Source organism: Urtica dioica, chromosome 12 (assembly GCF_054948205.1).
Source record: "Urtica dioica subsp. dioica isolate 48M chromosome 12, U.dioica_male_clone48M_v1_H2, whole genome shotgun sequence".
Lineage (NCBI taxonomy): Eukaryota > Viridiplantae > Streptophyta > Magnoliopsida > Rosales > Urticaceae > Urtica > Urtica dioica.
Window position 1 is genome coordinate 15,109,005 of NC_142767.1, and position 23,730 is coordinate 15,132,734.

The window sequence follows — 23,730 nt, forward strand, 5'->3', positions numbered from 1 at the left end:
GAACCGGGTTCCTCACTGGTTCCCAATCCGGTTCCCCCGGAATCATCGGAATATTCCGGTTTTGAACGTTCCGGTGTCGAGGAGTTCAAAAAAAGGGGGATCTCGGCCGATTCTCGTACGATTTTCCCGGGATTTCAATCCATGATTTAGAGTTTTAGCATCGAAGATGATCTAGTAGGACTTTTCATATCATCATTTAAGTATCATTTATCTCTTATAGAGATTAACAAAAAAAGAGAAAAGAATATTCAATATTATCTTTAATGCGGTCATCTCTTTCCTTTCGAAAAACATCTCTACAAAATATATCTTTTAAAGAGGGTTTTCAGAATCTTTTGTTAAAATAAAATAAAAAAGCGAAATAAAATCCAGAATCTTGCGCCGAACAGGCACGTCAGTTTTAGTGTTAGACGAGAGGATACCGAAAATACCCTTTATATTCTGACGTGGCAAAGTCTGATTTGGTAGAGATCTGAGACACGGACGGAAGGAGTAATATGGGAAGAGACTTTTTTTACCATGGCAAAGGCAAACAAAAACACAACGCACCAAAACTCAAGCTCATCTCTCTTTCTCTCTCTCTTTTTTTTTTTTTTCCTCTTTCTCATATAATTCATTTTTTCTCTTTTTGTCAACACAAATCAAACTGGGCTGACTATAAAGACTCATCTCTCACACTCGAATCCAAAAAAACAACCCTATCTCTCTCACATACATCAACGAAATAGACGGTCCTCATCATCGTCACTTGGACCAGCCGACCTGTTCGCATGGCTGACATGGATCGTTCTCGAGCTTTTGTCAAAGACGTCAAGCGTTTGATCGTCAAGGTCTCTCTCTGCTCTCGCATGTATATATATGCATGTATATTATCTTTATTTTGATTTGATGATTGATTGAGTTGTAATGTACAAACCGGAGGGTTATTTTTTCTTCGCTTATCGGATCATTTCGTTGAAAAGTTCGTAAAAAACGAGTGAGACAATCGGTTTTGTTGAGTTCTATTCAATTCAATGGGAAGGTTAAATCTCGCCAATGTTTTGACCGTCTCTGAAAGTGCATTGCTTTTTTTTTTTTTTTTTTTCTTTTTGTAAGGTCGGAACAGCGGTCGTGACTCGGAACGATGGACGATTGGCGCTCGGAAGGCTCGGAGCCCTCTGTGAGCAGGTATTGTTGGTGTCTCTGCTTTAAATATAATTATTATGAAAATAGTGCGATTTATTATATTTGATTTGATTTGATTTGGAGAATCGTCACATTTGTGTTTTTTGGTATTCCTTGCAGATCAAGGATTTGAATCTGCAAGGGTACGAGGTCATTCTGGTGACATCCGGAGCAGTTGGTCTCGGTCGTCAAAGGCTTCAGTACCGGAAATTGGTTAATAGCAGGTACATGGTCTACATCATTTGAAAAAAAAATAAAAAATTACAAATTTATTCCTTTGATGAATGATTGTTATATTTTATTTTAATTTTTGTGTGTTTCCTGTGAAGTTTTTCTGATCTTCAGAAACCGCAAGTCGCCATTGATGGAAAGGCATGCGCAGCCGTTGGGCAAAACAGTCTCATGGCTCTGTACGACACATTGTTCATTCAGGTGCTTTATGCTGTTTCACACATTCATATTTGCTCAAATTTCATATTATCTCACATTCATTTTTGGGTATGTGTCATTTCAGCTCGATGTGACCTCGGCTCAGCTTCTCGTAACGGACAACGATTTCAGGGACAAAGGCTTCAGAAAGCAATTGAACGACACCGTGCAATCGTTGCTGGCTCTTAAGGTCATTCCCATCCTTAACGAGAACGATGCTGTCAGTACGAGGAAAGCTCCGTATGAGGTACTCTTCCTTTTTATTATCATTTATTTTTAAGGTTTTCCGATCTTGTGCTTACGGACACTCTTTTTTGTTTTATTTTTCAGGACTCGTCCGGTATATTTTGGGATAACGATAGTTTATCGGCTCTTCTGGCTCTAGAGTTGAAGGCCGACATTCTCGTTCTTCTGAGCGATGTGGAGGGTCTCTACAGTGGTCCTCCGAGCGACCCGAGCTCAAAGCTCATTCACACATACGTCAAGGAAAAGCATCAGAGTGAAATTACATTTGGGGACAAATCCAGGCTTGGGAGAGGTGGCATGACCGCGAAAGTCAAAGCAGCGGTCAACGCAGCCTACGCTGGAATCCCTGTTGTCATTACCAGGCATGATTTGATTTCCTAATCTTTGAAAACTTTCGAGCTCTCGAATGGGAAAGCCAAACTTTATAGAAATAAAAACGGGTTACATTTTGTTTTCTTGTAACGGCTTGAAAATTAGTTCCTTTCTTTAATTAATACTTGTATTTTTTGCTCCCGCCTTTTTGTAGTGGTTATGCTCCTGAAAATATCATGAAGGTTCTTCAAGGACAACGAATCGGGACTCTTTTTCACCAAGATGCTCATTTATGGGCACCGGTTAAAGAAGTTGATGCGCGCGAAATGGCAGTTGCTGCACGAGAGAGTTCTAGAAGACTGCAGGTAAGAATAACGATTTACCTTTCTTGAGTTGCTCTTGGGAACTTTTTGCCTCTTAAATATAATTACTTGGTTACGACATTGTTCTGTTTAGGCTCTATCTTCAGAAGAAAGGAAAAATATCTTGCTCGGCGTAGCTGATGCCTTGGAGGCAAATCAGAAGCTGATCGCTTTGGAAAATGAAGCTGATGTTGTTGCGGCACAGCAGGCAGGATATGAAAGCGCTTTGATCGCTCGCTTGTCTCTCAAGCCTAGTAAGGTAAGAATGAGTAACGTACGAGTATTACCAAGTTACGCGAGTTTCTACTTTTGATGATATTGTTTGGTTACTTATTTTATTTCTAAATTGACTCTTTGTTTTTCCATCCACGGTTGCAGATTAAGGGCCTTGCAAACTCTATACGTGTTCTCGCAAATATGGAAGATCCAATTGGCCGTGTTTTGAAGAAAACTGAGGTAATTTATTTAAGACAGTGAGCTATTACTAGTTCTGGTTCAAATGTTTGAATTACAATGATAAATGATGATCTATTATTGATGGCTAAAAGCTAAAAAAAAAAACTGTTTTCAATTTATTAAGTTGGGCTGCTTAGTTTTTTATGAGCATACATAATCTACAGAATCATGACGTTTCTCATGTTTAATCTTTTCGAACAGATTGCAGATGGACTTATTTTGGAGAAAACATCAAGCCCATTGGGTGTTCTCCTGATTGTTTTTGAATCTCGTCCTGATGCTCTAGTGCAGGTAAAAAACAATATCCAATAAGATTAGATCTTATCATTTGGTATATGAATGGAAAATGACTTCTCTATTTTCCAATCCTCATCAGTTGCTTGTGTTTTTTTTTTTTTGCTCATGTTTAAATAGATTGCATCACTAGCAATCCGTAGTGGTAATGGGCTTCTTCTGAAAGGTGGAAAGGAAGCCAAGCGATCGAATGCTATTTTGCATAAGGTTTATTTCTCATTTTTGTTTCCAATTGAAATTCACATTTTTTTTATGATTACACTTAACACTCCTTTCAATCAATTTTTAACAGGTAATCACCGAAGCAATTCCAGATACTGTAGGTGGAAAACTAATTGGGCTTGTGACCACAAGAGAAGAGATTCCAGATCTACTAAAGGTGGGTAGAGCTTATTATTGTGCAGAATTTGAAATAATAACTCATTCTAAAAGTAAATTTCGAACTGACTTTTCACGTTTTTATATGTTCTAGCTCGATGATGTGATAGATCTAGTTATTCCAAGAGGAAGCAACAAGCTGGTTTCTCAAATCAAAAGCTCCACCAAGATTCCCGTTCTTGGTCATGCTGGTGAGATTTCCCTTTGTGTGTAAAGATTTATTTTAGCTCTAAGTCGAGCATGACTCTAGATATATTTATTAATAAAACAACTGAATTCTCTGCTGTTCAGATGGAATCTGCCATGTCTATGTCGACAAGTCTGCTAAAATGGACGTTGCAAAGAGAATTGTTTTGGATGCAAAATTGGATTACCCAGCTGCTTGTAATGCCATGGTAACTGCTTCAGCGTATTCGATTTCATATAGCAGCACAAGTTTCACCGTTTTCTATCAATAATTTTATTTTAATGTGTTTTTATTTATTATTTATTTATTTATTTATTTTTTGCTTATGTCATTCAGGAAACACTCCTTGTGCACAAGGACTTGGCGGAAACAAGTGATCTTAATGAGCTTATTGTTGAACTTCGCGAACAAGGTACACTTTTATTTCTGTAACACCATGATCTGATCTTCTGAATTTCCTTCTCTCTTTTCCTCCCCAGTTTCTGGCTGTACGTTATTGGCGTACGGATTCCTGTTATGACTAAATATTTTTATTTTTATTTTTGTTTTTTAGTATTTCTTTAGCTTAAATAAACTTTCTGTAGTAGTGGAATTTATAGTCACGTATTTGTATTCCCGAAACTTTATTTTGCTCTCGGAACAAATTGAATTCTTGTGTATATATGTTTGAGCTATACCTTTTTTTTTTTCAGGTGCTACATTATTCGGTGGACCAAAGGCAAGTTCTGCGCTGAACATTCCGGAAGCACGTTCGCTTCACCATGAGTATAGTTCACTGGCTTTCACTATTGAGTTTGTCGACGATGTTTATGCAGCCATTGATCACATCCATAAACATGGAAGGCAAGCTCCGGATTATTATTCAATATCAATAAATAACATAATGATTTTTGAACATCTTTTCTCATCATACATTACCATTTGTACCTCTTTCTAAATGTCCCCATTTCTCAACAGTGCGCACACTGATTGCATCGTAGCAGATGACCAAGATGTAGTCAATATTTTTCTTCGCCAAGTCGACAGGTACTCGTTACTTATCGACCTTTTTTTAAATTTTTTTTTGCCTCCCAAGTTATTAGCCTTTTGTGCATGTTATTATACTTCCTTGGAATGTGCAGTGCTGCGGTTTTCCACAATGCAAGCACAAGGTTCTGCGACGGCGCTCGATTTGGTCTTGGCGCAGAGGTATAATAATTATAATAATAACATTAGTGCATATAATTGTATGATTATTCGGTAAAATATTATCGCTTTTTCTTGCTCTTATGTTTGATTATTTCGATGCTTGGATTCAGGTTGGAATTAGCACAAGTCGAATTCATGCTCGCGGTCCTGTAGGAGTTGAAGGTTTACTTACAACGAGATGGTATTAGATTCACACTCAGCTTGAACAATTATTTTGCACTAATTATTTATTTTCTCGAAGAATTATAACTAATGGTTTAATATTGTATATGCAGGATCATGAGAGGAAGTGGGCAGATTGTTGATGGCGATAAAGGGGTTGTTTACACCCACAGGGATCTCCCTATTGAGTCCTAAATTATTTTAGTGTCTAATAAAGGAAAGAAATTTCTATATATCATTTTGCTTAGGTAATTTCTTGCTTATTATTTTTACTGATTTGAGGGAGAGATTGCTAGTTGAATAAATAATCAGCGGTTTTGTTTCGTTGATTTATATTGTTTCTTGTAACACCAAAGATTGATGAGTTTAAATTAATAATACAATAATGCGACTATTGGTCAATTTTGAATCATGGTGGTTCAAAAAAGGATTGAACTGTTGTCGCACTACAACACTGATTATATTAGTAATCCGCGTAATAATGCAGGTAAATAGGAAATGAAAGGGTTACTATTATCCGCAGAGTAAACCGTATAATAAAGAATAAATGATACATATTTAGAAGCTAATAAATATAAATTAAGAATTAATTATATCTCACTTGATATATAAGATACCAAAAATATATATTGCTATATATTGTTATCAAAGTTTTGTTTGATTTTCTCGTAATAGTACAAAACAAGCTATTTAGAATCGGAATCTTAATATTTAGAAGACAAAAAGGGTCTAAAATAAGATTTGTGTGAAGACAACTAACTATCTTTGAACTTTTTGTTTTTCATCAGAATCAACTATAATTGTTTTTCTTTCATCTATTACAAAATTAGTCACAAATTCCCCGTCTAGTGACAATTTGTCAAAAAAATTCCTTTTTTTTTAGTGACACATTTGTCACAAAATTAAGTATCTAATGACAAGTTAGGTAATAGATACTTTATTTTTTATTTATATTTTTGGGAAATAATCATCCAAGATAGTAGCATTCAAGTCCATTTTTCAGTAATAAATATAGTAAAAAAATGTCCTTTAATTTATAGAATGCAGCATTAGAACATGTGATACTTTTGTACATATATCAAGACCATTTTTGAAAACTTTCAATCGTTGTTCAAGGATCGAGATGTAAATTTCTGGTACGATTTTACGGAGGACAAGTATTTTGCAGAGACCACAGAGACAGATGCTTCGAAGCGCTCCTTATATTCCTCACAGTAACTATGAACGAAAGATCGGTCTCTGCCAAAATATCTGCTACTGAAGGAGAGCTCTGTGCTATGGTCGGTGAAATTCATGAGGCAGATTAGGCAAGAAGCTACAACTATCATCTGATAGTCCTATGAAACAGACTACCTTAAACATTGCTAGCAATCAATCATGTAATGATCTGCGATACCATGTGAAAGAGTGGAGTAACTCATATCCTTGTAAACTTTTGTTAGTTACCATTCTTTATAAATGCGGGATTCCTAAAACTTCATCCAAGAAAAGCTAGAAAATAGAATACATAATCGTGATTTTAGAAATTCGGTTTCCTCTATATAAGGAATCAAAATGTGTATAAAACAGTTCTTATTGCTCAAAACTGCATAATGACAACACATATCAGCTATGAAAGTCCCACGAACACTTCTTCATTGTTCCCGGGACTGATTACTCAGACAGCAAAAGGGAAAAATATAACGGAAGCTCGTTGAAGAATACAAATTCTCGCGCTTCCTTAAACTGTAATCCTCGATGAAAGCAAGGCTCGAATTTCCAACGGTCAGAACGCCGATTCTCACGCTGCGATGAACTTCTTAACTTTCTGCAGCCACGCCAGGTATTCCTTGCTGTCCTTGTCGATCATGTACTCGTGAAGGAAGCTCAACGTGCTCGCCTTGATTCCTCTGATCTCCAAGTACTTCTGGAAACTCTTCACCAGATTCTCATCCAACTCACTACAACACAACACAACACAAAACAAAACATGGAATCAGAGAATGTCGATCAACGAGCTTCCAGAGCAGTGGACTCACCTGTAATCGGGACCTTCATAGGCGGCGGAAACCTGATCGCCGGTGCTCTCCGTTTTCTTCACGGTCAAGCTCTCGATCACGATCTCATTGACATAAGCCATACAGAGAAACTCGAGAGAAGAGTCTCCGGTCTTCTTGGAGACGCTGACGACGAGCGGGACGCTGGATTGCAAGGCCTTCTCGCTGTCTTCATCGTCGTCATCGTCGATCTGATTTTCGCCGCCATTGGAGATCAAACTGGACATATGAACAACGACGCGAATGTCTTCGTCTTGGTATTTCCTCTTCAGTGTCACCGTTCGGTGTCCCGGATTGTCTTCAATTTCGAAAGGAAATCCAGCTGGCAACTCGTCAACCTAAACCGTGATACCACTAATTTTTTTTTATCATTTTGAAATCCCTAGAATGAAAGCAGTAAAAGCTTCAACGAATAGAAAATAATGAGAAACGTTTCTGACCAGACAGTGTTCCTCGCTGTCTCGGGCTGACTCGATCTCTTCGTCGATGACTCTGAGAAGCGACTTGTCCGAGGCGGAGGAGAAGTGGAGTCTCGGAGGGAGCGAGTGATTGTGGATTATTCTGGCGGCGAGAGCGAGAGGACGGTAATACCTCTGGCTTCCTAGGGTTTGAAGAGCTACTGGAGCCATGGACGAGGCTAGTCTTCGCATAGCGGAACTGAAAGCCGCCATTTTCTTCGTCTTCTGAGTTCTGACTATGCAGCGAAAAACAGGAGAGACAGAGAGAGAGAGAGAGAGAGAGAGAGAGAGAGAGGGGTTTTAGGTTTTCAGGGTTTTGGGAACAGAGGAAAACGTATCTATTTCATGTATCGTTTGCGAGATAAAAACGACACTGATAGATCGTCGTCTACATATTATTTTCTTTCCCCGGAATATCATTTACTCTTTTTTTTTTTTTTTTTTTTTTTTTTTTTTTTGGAGAAATATCATTTACTCTTGAATAGGGGTAACAAAGAATTCGTAACGAGTTTTATCAAGGCCCCATCTAAACAGTAATAGGCATAGACCAACAAGTTCCTAGAGCACACGTCATGACAAGTGACTAGAAGAAGACTCCCATGAGTAAATGGTAAGGGAAATGCACCACTACTCGAGCAAAATTGGGTATGACGACTGAAGGAGTGAGAAAATGATTTGTGAGGATGTCGGGGTCAATTCCAAGCTAGAGTGCGAGACTCGAATGGCCTAGAAACATGTCCAAAAAAAACCAAGAGACCTTGGTCCGTAGAGGCCGATAGACAATCTCGAGTGTCCAAGGATGGAGGCACTCCTAGCAACTTAGAAGTTTGGGTTATCCCCTCGGTAGGGTTCATAGTATTGATGGCCCAGTTTCACCTTGATGTTTGAAAGGATCAACGAGAGATATCTTGGGCAAAAAAGCATAATGCATGACGAACCGCATCGGAAACAAGTGCCTATTCTCCAAAGCAATCACGAGACACACTTTTCACACTTTTTTCGATGACTTTTCCGCTTTTTATAAGATTTTAAGTTTTGTTAGGCCATAAAAAATAGTGAAAATAATAGTGAAAACGACATTTAAATCTTTTATTTCAATCAAGTTCAGTCTTCATTATTAAAGAGGCTACACAATCATTTTAGAGGGGCTCCTAAGTATTGTCCTCGTAATGTTTCATCGTCTCTAGCCATCTATGTAGCCATTGGTCTAGAAATGAAGAGGTTGACTCATCTTTCATATCCTAATAGTCATACTTCTCTTTTGTTATAGGAAGCGTTTGGCACAACGCGACGGTTCACCGAAAATCGACTGGGCCCATGACCATCAAACCATGTCCACAAGGCCCAAGATGGGCCAACCACATCCGCGTCAGGCCAAGTCAGTCGACCATCGGCTCACAGCCTTACGACATGGGCCCTTGACTTGGGAGCCCACCTGACCGACTAGTCTGCTCCCCTGGCCGACCGGCCTGTTCCCCTGGCCGACCTGCATGAGCTGGCCGAACGGCATGCTCCCCTGCCGACCTGGCCTCATCTATCCGGCCATTCCATTTGAGTTTGAGCTCTAGCAGCTCCAAGGGTACACGTTCCAAAGCCTATAAATACAATTCTTGACTTAAGAGAAATGTAGTCAGAATTTAAGTCTCGAAACGTTGTCAAATCTCTACGGAAGCTCGTTTCATTCGAATTCTCTCTCTAAACACTCAAACTCACTAAAACTCTCAATTACCCACCTTAATCCTACTGATGTTAGGCATCATAGAGGTAATTAGAGGCAACGTCTCTGTGTCCCTTTGAATGTGTTTTCTTTCATCTTACTTTTAGGCTCCGTTTGGAACCCGGAAAATAGGAGGGAAATGAAAATGGAAATCCCTCCTATTTTACTTAGGTTGTTTGGATTGAGGAAAATATGGTAGAAAAAAAATATGATGGAAAATGCGAGGGAAAGTGTATAACTAAAATGAGGATTTCATTTTCCTTCGAAAATCAAATGGAAAACGAGAATCTCTCCACATTTGTCTATGATGGGATCACATTTGTCTAGGCTAAAAATGTAAAACATTTTGAAAATGGGCAAAAAATGTAAATAAAAAAATTTAGAGGGGGCTAATTAAAAAAAATCATGGTAAAAATGATTTTTTTTTTTAAAATGGGTCAAAAATGTAAATTTTTTAGGATAAAAATGTAAAACTTTTTAAAAATGGGCAAAAAATGTAAATAAAAAAATTTAGGGGGACTAATTAAAAAAAATCATGGTAAAAATGAAATTTTTTTAAAAAAATGGGTCAAAAGTGTAAATTTTTAGGGTAAAAATGTAAATTTTTTTAAAAATAGGCAAAAAATGGAAATAAAAAAATTTAGGGGGCTATAATTAAAAAAAATTCATGGTAAAAATGAATTTTTTTAAAAAAAATGGGTCAAAAGTGTAAATATTTTAGGGTAAAAAATGTAAAAAAATTTAAAAATGGGCAAAAAATATAAATAAAAAAAATTTGAGGGGGAGGGGGCTAGAGCCCACCTTGGACTTGAGTTAGCTCCGTTCCTAGTCTAATCATTACTTTCCCGTCAATTTTCTCTCATATTTTCTATGACTTTCAAACATAATTAAAATTTTGACTTTTTCTATTATTTTCTCTTACATTTTCATTTTCTCTATTATTTTCAATTTTTCTCTTATTTTCCGGGTTCCAAACGGAGCCTTAGGGAATCTCGAAGAACGTGAAGGACACTTCATTGTTGGAAGTGAACTTGAGATACCGCGTTCAAGACACCTAGGCTCAAACGTGATCACTTGGTCCGGCCTTAAACTGAACTGTTCACGTCTATAAATCGTTGTCCAAAAACAAGCAACAACATCTTCTATACCAAACAAGTTGGTTTTTCAGGTCCGCTCTTACCCCAAGCCAACGGTGTCTTTCGCATGTCCACCTTTGATAGTTTTCTTTGGAGAAAGTCTCAATAGTCTTTTTCACTAATAATAATAAAATAAAATAAAATAAAGATAAAATTGGCTATGGTTAAGTGATCATTTATCCGTTTTTTTTTTTTTTTTTTAAAAACAAAAGGCTTCCTCAACCACTCTGTGGTTCGTGGTAGAGGAAAGAGGAGCCGGAACATCAATCGTGGTGTTTGCCAAGGCCTTGTCTGCTCCTATCAATTTTAATGTTTTAATTTGAGTTGGAGTGTCATAGTCTATAGTGAAGTAGTGATTGCATTTTCAAGCGTATCATACAATTATATAAATTTTCAGTCCCATTTCTTGTGGGATCGTTGTGTTTGTCACATCAGCACAAATGCTTTATAGATTTTGCCCCACAAATGGAAACCGCGTTATCTATTTCGGTCCCTTCCCTCCTCACGTGCATAAGGGCTAACATTCCATTATCTATATACTTTTTTTTAAAACTTCTTATACATCAATAAATAAATAAAAAAGAAAAAAAAAAGAAGAGAATTTTGTATAAAATAACCAATTTAAACTAATTCTTTTACAAAATAACCAAAGTTTCATAGGCTAAAAAAATAGACAGCTATACTATAGAAAGACTAATATATCCCTACATAATTTCCGATTTCGATTTCGGGACGATTTGGCAAGAGACACAACGTAAACGACGTTGTTGAGTCAGCCGGCCAACGATTACAGAGGACATCGGGTTTAAGCCGATCTAGAGTGTCCAAGGATCAACACATAGAATTGGGATTTTGAATCAGATTTTGTAAAAAGATATTTTGGTGACTTTTAATATTTTTGGCAATCTGTTTCAACTTTGAAAATTTAGACCCGCATCACTCTAAAAAAAAAAAAGAAGATAAATGGTAAAATTGATGTTGTCAAATGGAAGAAATATACAACGAAGAGACCAAAATTGATACATGTGCCGGTCAAAGGGATCATCTCTTGGTCAAGAAGATGGAAGAACTTGTCACCTGTGGTGTCTCTGGTCGTCGGTGAAAACACCAAAAGCACGAAAACAAAAATGTTGCCAACACTTTAATTAAAATAAATATACATCATCCATGTACAGCTATTCATCGAATTATAAATGTTCCAATTATTGATGTCATGCATTTAAAGCACAACACTTTGTATCAACGCAAACGCATACAAAAATTGCCGACAAAAAGTTAATCTTTGAAGACCATAGAAAATTTGGAAACACCAAAATGATACAATTCATCGTAAAAACTTGACATGGATACATAAAATTACAGACAAAAAAACTGAAGATTTATTTCTATGTACACACTATGGTAACGCGTTTCAACATATGATCCCACACATCAGAAGGGAGAGGAATAGTAGCGAGTGATATCAGGCACAACAGACCAAGCAGAAGAAACTGATTATTAAAAAATAATAAATAAAATAAAATAAAAAAAACGCTGCAGACAGACAGACACGAGATAATAACTTACTCTTAAACTTGATTTCCAAGCAAGCAAAAAAAAAAAAAAAAAAAAAAAACAATTCACATGACGATCTCGGGCTTCAAAATGCTTGATTTGATCTCCTTGTGGGGGAGAACGACGCCGCCGTTGCTGTAGACCTCGTCGCTGACGTGGACGTCTTCGCCGAGGATGGTCATGTTCTCGACGCGGGCCCACTGGCCGACGGTGGAGTGCCAGCCGATGATGCTGCCGGAGATGCAGGCGTGCTTCTTGATGCGGACCCCGCGCATGATGGTGCAGCGCGAGAGCCTCACCCCGGCCTCCACCACGCACCCGGGCCCCACCGCCACGTCGGGCCCGATCAGGCACCCCTCCCCGATCACGGCCGTCTCGTCCACGATCACGTTCCCCACCACGTGGGCCCCGCGCGCCAGCTTGGACGACGACCGCTTCCTCAGCGAGTCCAGGTAGAGGCGCAGCCCCGCGATGTAGTCCCTCGGCTGCCCGATGTCCATCCAGAATCCCGGCAGGACCATCGCGAACAGCTTCCTCTCCGCCGCGATCTTCGGGAACACCTCTTTCTCGATCGAGGTCGGCCTCAGCTCGATCCGCTCCAGCACCGACGGGTTCAGCAGGTAAATCCCCGCGTTTATCTTGTTCCCCACAAACAGCTTCGGTTTCTCCACAAACTTCTCCACTCTCCCGCTCGATTCCTCCGTCACCACCACGCCGTACTTTGACGGCTCGTCCACCTATTAACGCAATTTCGGATATGTATATAGTCAGACAGATTCGACTCTTCTCCCACACAAAAAAAAAAAAAAAAAAAAAAAAAAGTCTGTTATGGTCACCACCTTGGTCACCATTATGGAAGCCTCTCCTCCGTGGGCCTTGTGAAATTCAATCATTTCCTTGAGTGGGTACTCGCTGATGACGTCACTGTTGAGGACGAAGAATGGTTCACCGGACTCATCTACTAGCTTGTCCCTAGCAAGAGCCAGAGGACCAGCTGTGCCTAGTGGCTCAGTCTCTTGCGAGCAGGTGATCTTGATTCCGAGCTTCGCCTCGAATTCCTTTAAGAAGTTTAGCATGATCTACAGGAGCAAAAGACGATTAAAATGAAATGAAAAAAAAGTTAAGTTCAGATGAGTGTTTAAACAAGTTTCATACCAAAGAGAAGGGCATGACTAAATAAAAGATTACCTCTGGTTGGTAATTGATAGCCAACACAACTTCCGTCACTCCAATCGCCTTCAGAGCCTCAATCTGAAAACCACACACACTTTCAAAAATCTATGGTGTTTTGATGGAATTTGGACGGTTAAAAATAACAGCAAGGTGAGAAAGTTACCTGGTGCAGGATCATGGGTTTGTTGGCGAAATCAACAAGCGGCTTTGGGACACTGAGTGTCAGTGGCCTCAAACGAGTTCCGAATCCGCCGACGAGAATAAGCGCCTTCATCTTTTAATTTCCTCTTGCTTTTCCTGCAGATAATACTTGTGTCAGATTCAAAAAGCTTATACAGAGTACGAAGAAAATGATCGAATAAGCGCCTTCATCTGTTTGTAGATCTGAGATAGAATTACAAGAGCTCATTTTCGAGAGAAATGTTATCAAACCTTAGATGACGGAAAAAAACACACACACACCAGATGATATATAAATTTTTTTTTTTTTTTTAGGGAAGGTCCAAAATTTTAAGATCGGATAAACAGAAGAAACCAAACGATACAAACGCGTGTCACAGGGAGAATCACACTGCGATAAATGAGTAATCAAACACACATCCAAACAGTTTAGCTGGTGAAGTAAAGGAAAACAAATTCCAGCTAAACAACAGGCTGGACTTATAAATGGGCGACTGACAAAACCGTTATAAACACTATGTGGAAACTAAAAAACAAAAAAATCTATTAACATTCACTTTTAATTTGAGTACACACTAAGCAATCACAACTTTTTTTTCTTTTCTTTCATTAAAAAAACCAGATAATAGAAGATGATCTATGCCATGGGACATTGTTTTCTTTCATCAAACGCCTAAATCTGGCATTGGCAAAGCAACTCTTGCTTGGCCTTTCTTTTGTTTCACCTTGTTTTCCCTATCAAATCTTTGGCCGAGAAAACGAATTCAAATAGCATGATCAAGCATTTGATGAACAAACAGACAAAAGAAACAGACCGTGAATCACACTAGAATCATTAGCAGCAGCATCAGCATTAATATTCATGAAAAGATTATAACTTTATCATTAACGTAACTTCTAACTGCAAGTAATTCAAGTAAATAAGAAGGGGAAAAAACATCTTCCACACACAGAATAATATTGGCCTAAACAGTCTTAAATCTACTACGTAACTGAAAGATAATTGAGTGCGAGTTCACAATTAGATTAAAATACAACAATAGGCAACATTTAATTTCCATTCCTCCCCCAATATGTGCTTTTCTTTTTGGTCAAACAAAAGGGATCTCTCGATACGCACAACTTGAAAAAAGCAGACATCATTCCAAATTAATAATAATAATAATAATAATAATAAAAGAACAACTCTAATCATTATGTATGTGTGTGCGTATTTCTCTTAGATCTGACGAAAGAAAATTACCCGATTACAGTAAGTCTATAGTCATTCCGTGAAGAGGAAAAGAACAACTGTAAGAAAATGAGAAAATGATAGAATACATCGATTACCGACGCCAAAAACGAAACGACATTGTCGAATTCACCCGTAAGTATGATTAAAAAGACGAAACAGGAGAAATTGAACGAGAAAAACTCTGTCGGTCTGAGTTCGAAAAGAAAATTTTCAGAAAATAATATAAAATAAGGTCGGGACAGATAAGTATATGAGTACGCACCTCAGATCTCTCCGAGAATCTAGAAACCCGAACGAGAGAGAGAAAGAGAGAGGTCAACTCGGGGAGATTCAGTCGGGGATTGAGTTCTGAGGCCTCGCTTGATTGGTCTGTCAAGGACGAAGAGACTCTCAGGCCTTGTGTTATATATAAAACCACGAGTCTCATTAGTTATTAGTTATTACCAACAACGAATCATTTTTATTTTTATTTTTTTTTTGTTCCAACAATTTTCACACGTTAACTTCTAGATGAAAAAGGGATATATATATTTTTATATATATATATATAATAAATAAAAAAAATAAAAGCATAAACATCTTAAAGTTTGGTGAAGACTCGAGATCAAAGTTTAAAATTCCGGAGAAACCGGACGAAAATCAGTCTGCGATCTGTTTTTTTTTTTTTTTTTAAGTCTCGGCACCGGAATGAACAAAATCAGACAATTCCAGAGAATCTGGACAGGAAATCAGATCGGAATCCGGTTCGTAAATTCTAGTCCGGTCCAGTGTTTTTTTAATCGGGCTATAAAAGCCGGAAACTAGTCCAAAAACTTATTTTTTACAGGAACCAGACCTAAATTTTTTCGTCCCGGTCAAGTCATTTTTTACGCGATTCTGACTATTTCCGAGGAACTATCCTGTTTTCGGCGCTCCGAAGTCAAAATTTCACATCATCCCGGCGGAAAAACACTCGTGGGTTTGCTAATTTGTGATGATTTTGAATTATTCTTTAAAATTTCTTGTTAATTTCTGATGATTAAATTTAAATTCATAATTTTTAACATCATTCTAGTGTTTATTTTGAGTTTGTGTTCATTTTTTTTACAATTTTTTTGTTTAATCCAAAAATAGTTTGATATTAGTGGTTTTTATTTTTTAATTTCTTGTTAGTTTTTTATGATTAAGTTTAAAATCATATTTTTAAACTTGATTATTGTTTTATTTCGAATTTGTTTTGAATTATTTTCAATTTTTTAGATTCGGAAATATGTTAGATTTTGTAATTTTTAGTTTAATTTAGTTTGATGATTGTTAGTTTAATTTAGTTACTTTAATTTAATTTCGTAAAGGTGAATACGTTGATGATTATTAATTTAATTTCAATCCTTGAGTCAAGATACATAATTATTTGAGAGATTTATTAGTATTTAGCCTTTATCAAGAGGGGAGAATAAAATAATAGCTAAACTATCAATTTATTTTAAAAGATAGCCAACATTTATTAGCGTCCCAAAAATACCATTCTCTCACCACACTCACACCCAAACACTCAAACACCACACCCAAACCAAAACACTCAAACACCATACTACACCACAATCTTCCTCTGCAATCCACCGGATCTTCGTCGGAAATTCGCCGTCGCCGGCGCCGAAGAAGGAGCTTCGGACTCTATCGCCACCGTCTCTTGTCCCTTCCGGAGAAGCTCGCACTGGTTCTCCTCATCGGTGGTTTCGAGGTTGATTCCGACGTGGTTGTCGCTCGAGACAACAAATTCCAGGTTGAATCGCGTGTCAAACTCGAAGGCGGCGGAGGCAGGGCCTGAGCACGCGGCGGTGGAGGTGCGATTTAAGATTTTACGGTTTTTACTGTCATAGTTTATCCCGATTAACTGTCACGGTTAATCTGATTAACTGTGACGGATCTCTTCCGAAAATAATTTTGAACATCGGCGAGCCTCGCCGTTGCGCCGATCCAGCCATTTGAAAGTCGCAGGTTCAGTTCTGCATATTAACTATGATAGTTAATCGGATTAACTATGAAGGTTAATTCGATTAACCGTGACGATTCTTATCCGGAAACGATCTCAAACATCAGCAAGTCCCGCGGCTGCACCGATCCAGTCTTGAAATCGTCAGAAAAAGCTCAGATTTGAGAGCTTCATCGCCGAATGTCAAGACTTCGTTTTCGACGTAGACGAACAAGATTTCGTCGGAGAATGGAGCAACGTTGGAGGCGATCCAGTTAACGGCGCCGTTCGAATATGAAGCTAGGGTTGAGATTTCGCCGTTTGAAACTTTGATGAAAATTTTGATTCAGGCACCGGAGACGACAGGGATGACAGTTAATATTATTTACTCTGACAGTTAATAATAACAACTCTCAAGAGTATTATTGGAATATTATTATAACAAATTTGCTATTTTCTAAATATATTAATAGCTGGGTTATAATTTTAAAGTAGAGGTTTGATTAGATACCTAATCCGTCCTAATTATTTCTAAAAAAAAAAAAAAGCAAAGCAATCAAGTCAACGAATACGACCTAAAGAGATTGAAAATTGGGGATAGAGAGCAGAGGTTGTGATTCACTACTACATGGCGCATGATATCATTCCTAGATATCTCTCTCTCTCTCTCTCTCTCTCTCTCTCTCTTACCTAATTTATCCATAACATAGTTAATAAGAGACAATGCCTCTCTAACTTTTATCCTGGTGCCGCCACGTGGCTCTTTTTTTTTTTTTAGGGAGCCTTCCGGTTTTTTTTTTTTTTTTTCCAATTTTGAATTTTTTTTCCCTTCCAAATATCAATATATTTTGTATAATTTTTTTATGTATATTATAATCATAATTACCAATACTATATCAATAACATATATTATCATTTTTTTTCCCGATCTTTAATTTTTTTTCCCCTCTCTCATCAATATATTTTGTATATATTTTTATTTCAACTTGAATCCTGGTGTCGTCAGGCAACGACACGTGGAATCCAATTTTTTTCCCTTCCGATTTTGATTTTTTTTTACTTCCGATTTTGATTTTTTTCTTTCCAATTTGATTTTTTTTTATATTTTTTATGTATATTATAATCATAATTATTAATAATATATTATACTATATCAATAACATATATTATCATTTATTTTTTTCCGACCTTGTAATTTTTTTCCCTCTCTCATCAATATATTTTGTATATATATTTTTTTCGAACTTGAATCTTGGTCCGCTAGGCAGCGACACGTTGAAGCCATTTTTTTTCCTTCCAATTTTGATTTTTTTTTACTTCCGATTTTGATTTTTTTTTTTTGCTTTCCAATTTTGATTTTTTTTCCCTTCCAAACATCAATATATTTTGTATGTTTTTTTTATGTATATTATAATCGTAATACTAATACTATATTATACTATATCAATAACATATGTTATCGTTTAATTTTTTTCCCCTCTCTCATCAATATATTTTTATTTCAACTTGAATTCTGGTGCCGCTAGGCAGCGACACGTGGAACCATTTTTTTTTCCCTTCCGGTTTTGATTCTTTTTTTTACTTCCGATTTTGAATTTTTTTTCCTTCTTTCATAAATATATTTTGTATAATTTTTGTATGTATATTAATTTTTTTCCTCCCTCTATTATGAATATATTTTGTATAATTTTTTTATGTATATTATATTTAATACAATTAAAAGTCTAAACTTACTTTATTTTACTTATTTTTCTTTTTAATTTTTTTTTTTTTAAATATTGCTGACTCGCGCGTAGCGCGTTTTTTCAACTAGTTGTTAATAGAATTAATGTGGCTTATAAATTTGTCCATAGTTTATAAAAGTACTGCGAAAAATCTTCAATATACAAAAAAGAACCTGCCACCTTGTATACAGTAGAGAATTTGTTTTAAAATAATAAAAGAAAAGTAGAGGATATGTTTTATAAATTATAATAAGAATTAGTTACTGGAATGCCCCCTGAACTATGACTCGAGTCCACAATTGCCCCCTCATAAAAAAAAGTGATCGTCTGTTTATTTTTAATTCGTATTTCGTGTCGAAAACAGTCCTTCCGTCTAATTTTTTCTCATTCTGTTATGTTTTTGCTCGGTTTTTTTACCACGTGAGCTTATTTCTTGGTGTAATGTCTAAAATGTCCTTAATGAACTTATTTATCATATCTATCATATTTATCGTCGTATTTATCATCATCAGTAGGCTCTCTTGACCATGTACAGTATTATAACTCCGACTTTATGGCCGCGTTGAGTATTGGTGTTTGTAAATGTAGAAAATATTTGCTTTTACTTTTTTTTAGTATTAGTTTCAGTTGTAGCTTCTGTACTGAAAATTTGATATGGTTTGTGGGAATTGGGTTTAAATGTCGTTTTGCAGAGGTAAATACCCAAATCGAGATTAAACACATTCTCTCTGGTTTTGTGGTTGTCGTAGATTCGGCTGAGAGGGGTTCAGCGATTTTCTCTGACGATCAGCGATTTTCTCAGAGCCTCGTTGGCGATTGAAAATGTGGCTGAGAGGGGTTCGAATCTTGAGGGTTATATCCAGAGATTGGAAGAGGAAATGAGAAAAATCTTGCTCTGTTTCTGTTTTGTTTTTTTTTACAGATTGCTCTGTTTCGATCATTTGATTTCTCTTGTTAGGTTTTTAGATTGCTTTTTTTTTCCTTGTCTTTGTTTAGTTTTGAATCTGCTTCCTCGGTCGTCTTGTCGTTCTCCGGCAGTGGTGACGAGATCATCGACACTGTCTTCTTCAGAGCCATCATCGCCTTTTTGGAGTCGAGGCCGGCCGATTCGGATTTTGGAGTCGATGCCGGCCGATTCGCCTTGATCTGGATTTTCATTGAAAGTTGCGAGTAAGAAGCTGGGAATATCCACAATTCACACACAGAAATAGAAATACATATTCATGCTTGACTTTTCTATGTCGACACTTCTTTGGATCTGAATTCGAAGCCTCTCAGGCTTCTCGACGATACTCCGGTAGGTTTCAAAGCACGGTTCTTTACGAACACCTTATTCCCTCGCATATGCCAAGAACCTGTTTGACTGATTGTTTATTTTTATTTTTTGTTCAGAACAAAGAGGTTCAAAGTAAATTCATCGATTTTGGGAAGAAGCTTTTGGTCAAAGATGAGGTTAGTTAGTTGGTCTTTCTTTAACAGGTCTGCCTGAGAAAATTCTTCCAACGAGGCTCTGAGAAAATCGCTGATCGTCTTCGGAACGAAACTCGGTCTCAAATCCAGCCCAAGCTCCGGAGAACAAATCGATCCCATACTTTTTTTCTCGATAAAAAAAAATTAAATAAAGAAATGAAATGAAATAAAGAAATGAAATAAAACATAACAGAATGAAATAAAGAAATGAAATAAAATAAAGAAATGAAATAAAGAAATGAAATCGCTACATTTACTATATTACCCTCAAAACATAACAGAATGAGAAAAAATTAGACGGAAGGACTGTTTTCGACACGAAATAAGAATTAAAAATAAACAGACGATCACTTTTTTTTATGAGGGGCAATTGTGGACTCGGGTCATAGTTCAAGGGGCATTCCAGTAATTAATTCTTATAATAATAATAAAAAGTAACGAAGTTGTAATTGCTTTGGGAGCTTGGTTAAATCTTTGTGCAAACGTGACAGATATATTGTTACATTTTATTAATTGAATTCGGGTGCTGAAATAGGTCCACAATCCACTTAACATTTGTGCTGGAGCTTCAAAAGAAAAAAAGAAAATAGCCTTTTAACTATGCTGTTGTATTCTCGTTTCTAGTATATATGTTTATCAACGTAAATGAAATTTCTGGGAACTTTCTTTGAAGGTTCATTTCATTTTGTCGTTGATATGTTTTATGAATAAAATTTATGCAAGACTTGTACATGGTTGTATCTACTCTGACTTAGCTCATTTAAAACGAATTACTCAGAGAATTTTAGAAATTATTCAACTTCATTTGATCTTAAGTATTTTATTTTTCTAGCATTCGACATATACTCTCAAGGCATTCAAAGGCTAGAAGGTGTTCAATTAAAAAAAATATCCAGTTATTTGATAGTTTTGGTAGGAGTTTCTGATTTCACAAATGACAATTTTCATTTACAATTCTTCAATATGATCCGTCCATGTATTATACATGTTTGGATATTTGTTAAAATTAATCTGACTTTACAAATGTGATATGACGGTATGTTTAAACATTTTGAAAATGTGTATACAGTGATGTTTCTTAATGATGTTTTCATAGGTTATGTAACAACAAATAATTTACCAGATTAATAAGTCTATTCAAGCTATAAATAAAGTGATAAGAAATTGATAATCCAATTTGGTCAATCTTATCTATGTCTGAAGGTATGATATTCCCAGCGAAAAAGATAACTTCGCTAAACGATAAAATAAGTATAATATGGACAATTTTGAATGATCACCTTTCAGATTTTTTGGACTTCAAGACTACACATGTGAATTTTAATTCAGTCTTCCCCTAAATGTGAGTTCTCCTCACTTTTCACCCAACCCACTTATCAAGTGGCTGATCAACGTTTATAACGACACGTGTTCTACAATACCTATGTATGTCTATTGCACAAAACAGGTGCAATGAAGAACTGTACGGAAATAAATCACACAGGGAACAAAGTGTTTTCGTTCGGAGACCTCACACAAAAATCCTAAGTGTGCAATCCTACTCAAGAGGCATACATTCCCATTTATATGTGACGAAACCTTATGATTGACGCATTGTTGGGGTTTCACCAGCTGATCGCTGAAGTCCGATTGATCATATAGAAAAGCGGAAGCAACTCAGACAAAAAGAAGTTAACACATAAAATCCACGTTACCGAGTATGACGTGAACTTTATCGATTAGCACATGTCAGTGATGTCACATAAGAAATGTTCCAACGACATGGAGAACGTCAGTTTTGCCAAAATACAAAAATAGCCAATTCAAGGTAACAACATATTTTAAATAAAAGAAAATCTTGATTGATAATTATGATCTTATAAGTATCAATTAATTAATTAAGCATGTAAATCAGTTGCAATCAAATGACATTATATAATGAATTTTGGTGATGGCATATGGCATGACCACTGTAAAGGCCTATAGGAGAATATGTGAGTGTGTAATATTGAGATCTTGTGTGTGAAATGAGATCCAAATCAAAATAATTTAGCATGTGGGGTACAAAGCTCCACCTAATGTCGCACGTTAGTCATAAGACTCATAATAAAGTATAGATGATTATTTTAGTCTACCTTAATTTCATGCCCAACTAACGGTTTTTTTTCCTTCTAATATATGCTCACTGTTTCGTATATCCTCTATGATACCTGATCCAGCTCTTTGGACTCAATTATGACATGTAATGAAGACAACAACAAAATATATTAAATTCAATGCAAAGAAGTTGCATTATTTTTATTCCGCATCCAAACAAAGTTGTAAGTAATCTATCTTGCATATCCCAACTTACATCATATGCCAAAGATGTTCGAAATAATGAAAAACCTATGTCTAAGTGAAAATTATACAATTGATAACTTCGATTAAAATTATAATTTAACTATTCAAATAAGATATAATCAACTTCATGATATAACACATACTAAGATATAATCCAATTCATGTTTATATCTTACATACTACACAATTACAATAGAATTTTGAGGCATGTGATCTAAAATAACTATATGCCTAACTCTCCAAAAAAAAAAAAACTAATAATCTTGTTGGATGTTTAATCCAACATTGAGCTTATATGTTAAATAATTATGTGTTATGTACTGTCAATAAATATTGCCCGTTAAAAGTAATTTAATATGGTTTACGGATATTGAGCTTTAATGTATCTAATAGATTATAGGTCTTTGATGTGTAGACCACTACGGCTTTTATTTATGTGATGGACAGAAATAGAAAGCCCGTTAGATTAACTTAATAGTTGCATATAAATACAGCGGGTCTCTAGATCACACGTAATGTCTTGTCACTTTTTGATATGTCGTCGTCAGAGTGAATCAAGAGAGAAACAGATGGCTGTCTAGGGTATACGTGTTAATCTAGAAGACCAATCGTCATTGATTCATCAGGTAATTCTCCCATGTTTTTTTATGTATAAAAATCTTAGGTAGGGTAAGATCTATATATGACACACTCAAGTATCATGTTTGGGACGCACTACCTACTGCCTGTGAGGTCTCTTCCTGAGTGAAGATATGGGTTCAATCGTCCAGGGACGAACCCAGAAATTCAAATTGAGGGTGGCCAAATATATATATAAACAATATAAAACATCATACAATAAACGATATTTAAATTCTCTAATAAAAATCATTGCATAAAAACAGTGAATCTCTTAATGTGTGTGTAACAATGTAAAATATCATTTAATGTGTGTGTAACAATGTAAAATATCATACAATAAACGATATCTAAATTGTATAACAAAAATCATTGCATAAAAAATAGTGAATCTCTTAATGTGTGTGTAAAATGATTTTTTTTTAAGCCTGAGTCTGATTATTAAAATTGGACATTTATGATATATATTTATCTATTTAAATTTATAAAGTAAACAAATATATATTCAAAAAATTCTGCATTTTGACTAAATCGAACTAGATGGATCCCTATTTTTCAAATAGTTTTAAATGGTCCAAAAAATTTAGACATCGATTTAGGACTTAAATTTTGTCTCATTGCGTGACAATTTGAATCACTAGATTTCATTTTTTTTTTTATACATTTTTTGTAATTACATTCAACTTCAGACGGTTGTTATTATTACAAAAACACAAATGCTTGGTGACTTATTCAATTAAAGTTTATAATTCCAAGATTTCATTTGCTTTTATAATTAAACCAAGTGTTAAGAAACATGAAACACATGCTTTCTCGTTCTTTGCTTCTCTAATTTTTAGCGTAATTGAATACATACTGGCATATTTTACTTTTAAAGAGTAATACATGATCTATAAAATTAATATATATATATATATATATATATATATATATATATATATATATATGTGTGTGTGTGTGTGTGTGTGTGTGTGTGTGT

The 23,730-nt window shown here is 36.0% G+C and overlaps 3 protein-coding genes across 4 annotated transcripts; 1 reads left to right on the top strand and 2 right to left on the bottom strand.

Annotated features, from left to right (window-relative positions):
* Positions 1-611: 611 nt before the first annotated feature.
* On the top strand, positions 612-5,587 carry P5CS1 (delta1-pyrroline-5-carboxylate synthase 1). The gene is made up of 20 exons (XM_089602386.1): positions 612-830; positions 1,096-1,167; positions 1,285-1,388; positions 1,494-1,596; positions 1,679-1,840; positions 1,924-2,201; positions 2,366-2,516; positions 2,608-2,772; positions 2,892-2,969; positions 3,171-3,260; positions 3,384-3,470; positions 3,556-3,642; positions 3,736-3,832; positions 3,933-4,036; positions 4,165-4,240; positions 4,521-4,671; positions 4,786-4,854; positions 4,950-5,016; positions 5,127-5,197; positions 5,292-5,587. Exons 1-20 carry the CDS (start codon positions 771-773, stop codon positions 5,371-5,373), a joined length of 2,154 nt encoding a protein of 717 aa, XP_089458512.1. The 5' UTR covers positions 612-770; the 3' UTR covers positions 5,374-5,587.
* A 1,067-nt stretch (positions 5,588-6,654) lies between these two features.
* LOC149379468 (uncharacterized protein At2g39795, mitochondrial-like) lies at positions 6,655-7,968 on the bottom strand. The gene is made up of 3 exons (XM_089602322.1): positions 7,655-7,968; positions 7,197-7,552; positions 6,655-7,118 (listed from the first exon to the last, which is right to left on the bottom strand). Exons 1-3 carry the CDS (start codon positions 7,883-7,885, stop codon positions 6,959-6,961), a joined length of 747 nt encoding a protein of 248 aa, XP_089458448.1. The 5' UTR covers positions 7,886-7,968; the 3' UTR covers positions 6,655-6,958.
* Positions 7,969-11,824: 3,856 nt separating this feature from the next.
* On the bottom strand, positions 11,825-15,093 carry CYT1 (Glucose-1-phosphate adenylyltransferase family protein). Of its 2 annotated transcripts, XM_089602799.1 has the most exons (6): positions 14,929-15,072; positions 14,676-14,722; positions 13,416-13,549; positions 13,268-13,330; positions 12,919-13,158; positions 11,825-12,816 (listed from the first exon to the last, which is right to left on the bottom strand). In XM_089602799.1, the coding sequence occupies exons 3-6, from the start codon at positions 13,524-13,526 to the stop codon at positions 12,145-12,147; spliced, it is 1,086 nt and encodes a 361-aa protein (XP_089458925.1). In that variant the 5' UTR covers positions 13,527-13,549; positions 14,676-14,722; positions 14,929-15,072; the 3' UTR covers positions 11,825-12,144. The 2 variants fall into 2 exon arrangements, with proteins under 2 accessions (XP_089458925.1, XP_089458924.1); XM_089602798.1 differs by lacking the exon at positions 14,676-14,722 and having other exon boundaries at positions 14,929-15,093.
* Between the last annotated feature and the right edge of the window lie 8,637 nt (positions 15,094-23,730).

Bases quoted from the DNA above. Each gene is read 5' to 3' on its own strand.
- P5CS1 (XM_089602386.1), top strand. From the start codon at position 771: ATGGCTGACATGGATCGTTCTCGAGCTTTTGTCAAAGACGTCAAGCGT. The intron at 3,643-3,735 runs GTGGGTAGAGCT...TATATGTTCTAG, and splicing joins AGATTCCAGATCTACTAAAG to CTCGATGATGTGATAGATCT. The intron at 5,017-5,126 runs GTATAATAATTA...GCTTGGATTCAG, and splicing joins GATTTGGTCTTGGCGCAGAG to GTTGGAATTAGCACAAGTCG.
- LOC149379468 (XM_089602322.1), bottom strand. From the start codon at position 7,885: ATGGCGGCTTTCAGTTCCGCTATGCGAAGACTAGCCTCGTCCATGGCT. The intron at 7,553-7,654 runs GTCAGAAACGTT...ATCACGGTTTAG, and splicing joins ACAGCGAGGAACACTGTCTG to GTTGACGAGTTGCCAGCTGG. The intron at 7,119-7,196 runs GTGAGTCCACTG...GTTGTGTTGTAG, and splicing joins TATGAAGGTCCCGATTACAG to TGAGTTGGATGAGAATCTGG.
- CYT1 (XM_089602798.1), bottom strand. From the start codon at position 13,526: ATGAAGGCGCTTATTCTCGTCGGCGGATTCGGAACTCGTTTGAGGCCA. The intron at 13,159-13,267 runs GTAATCTTTTAT...TTGCTCCTGTAG, and splicing joins CTATCAATTACCAACCAGAG to ATCATGCTAAACTTCTTAAA. The intron at 12,817-12,918 runs GTGGTGACCATA...TTGCGTTAATAG, and splicing joins CTTCCATAATGGTGACCAAG to GTGGACGAGCCGTCAAAGTA.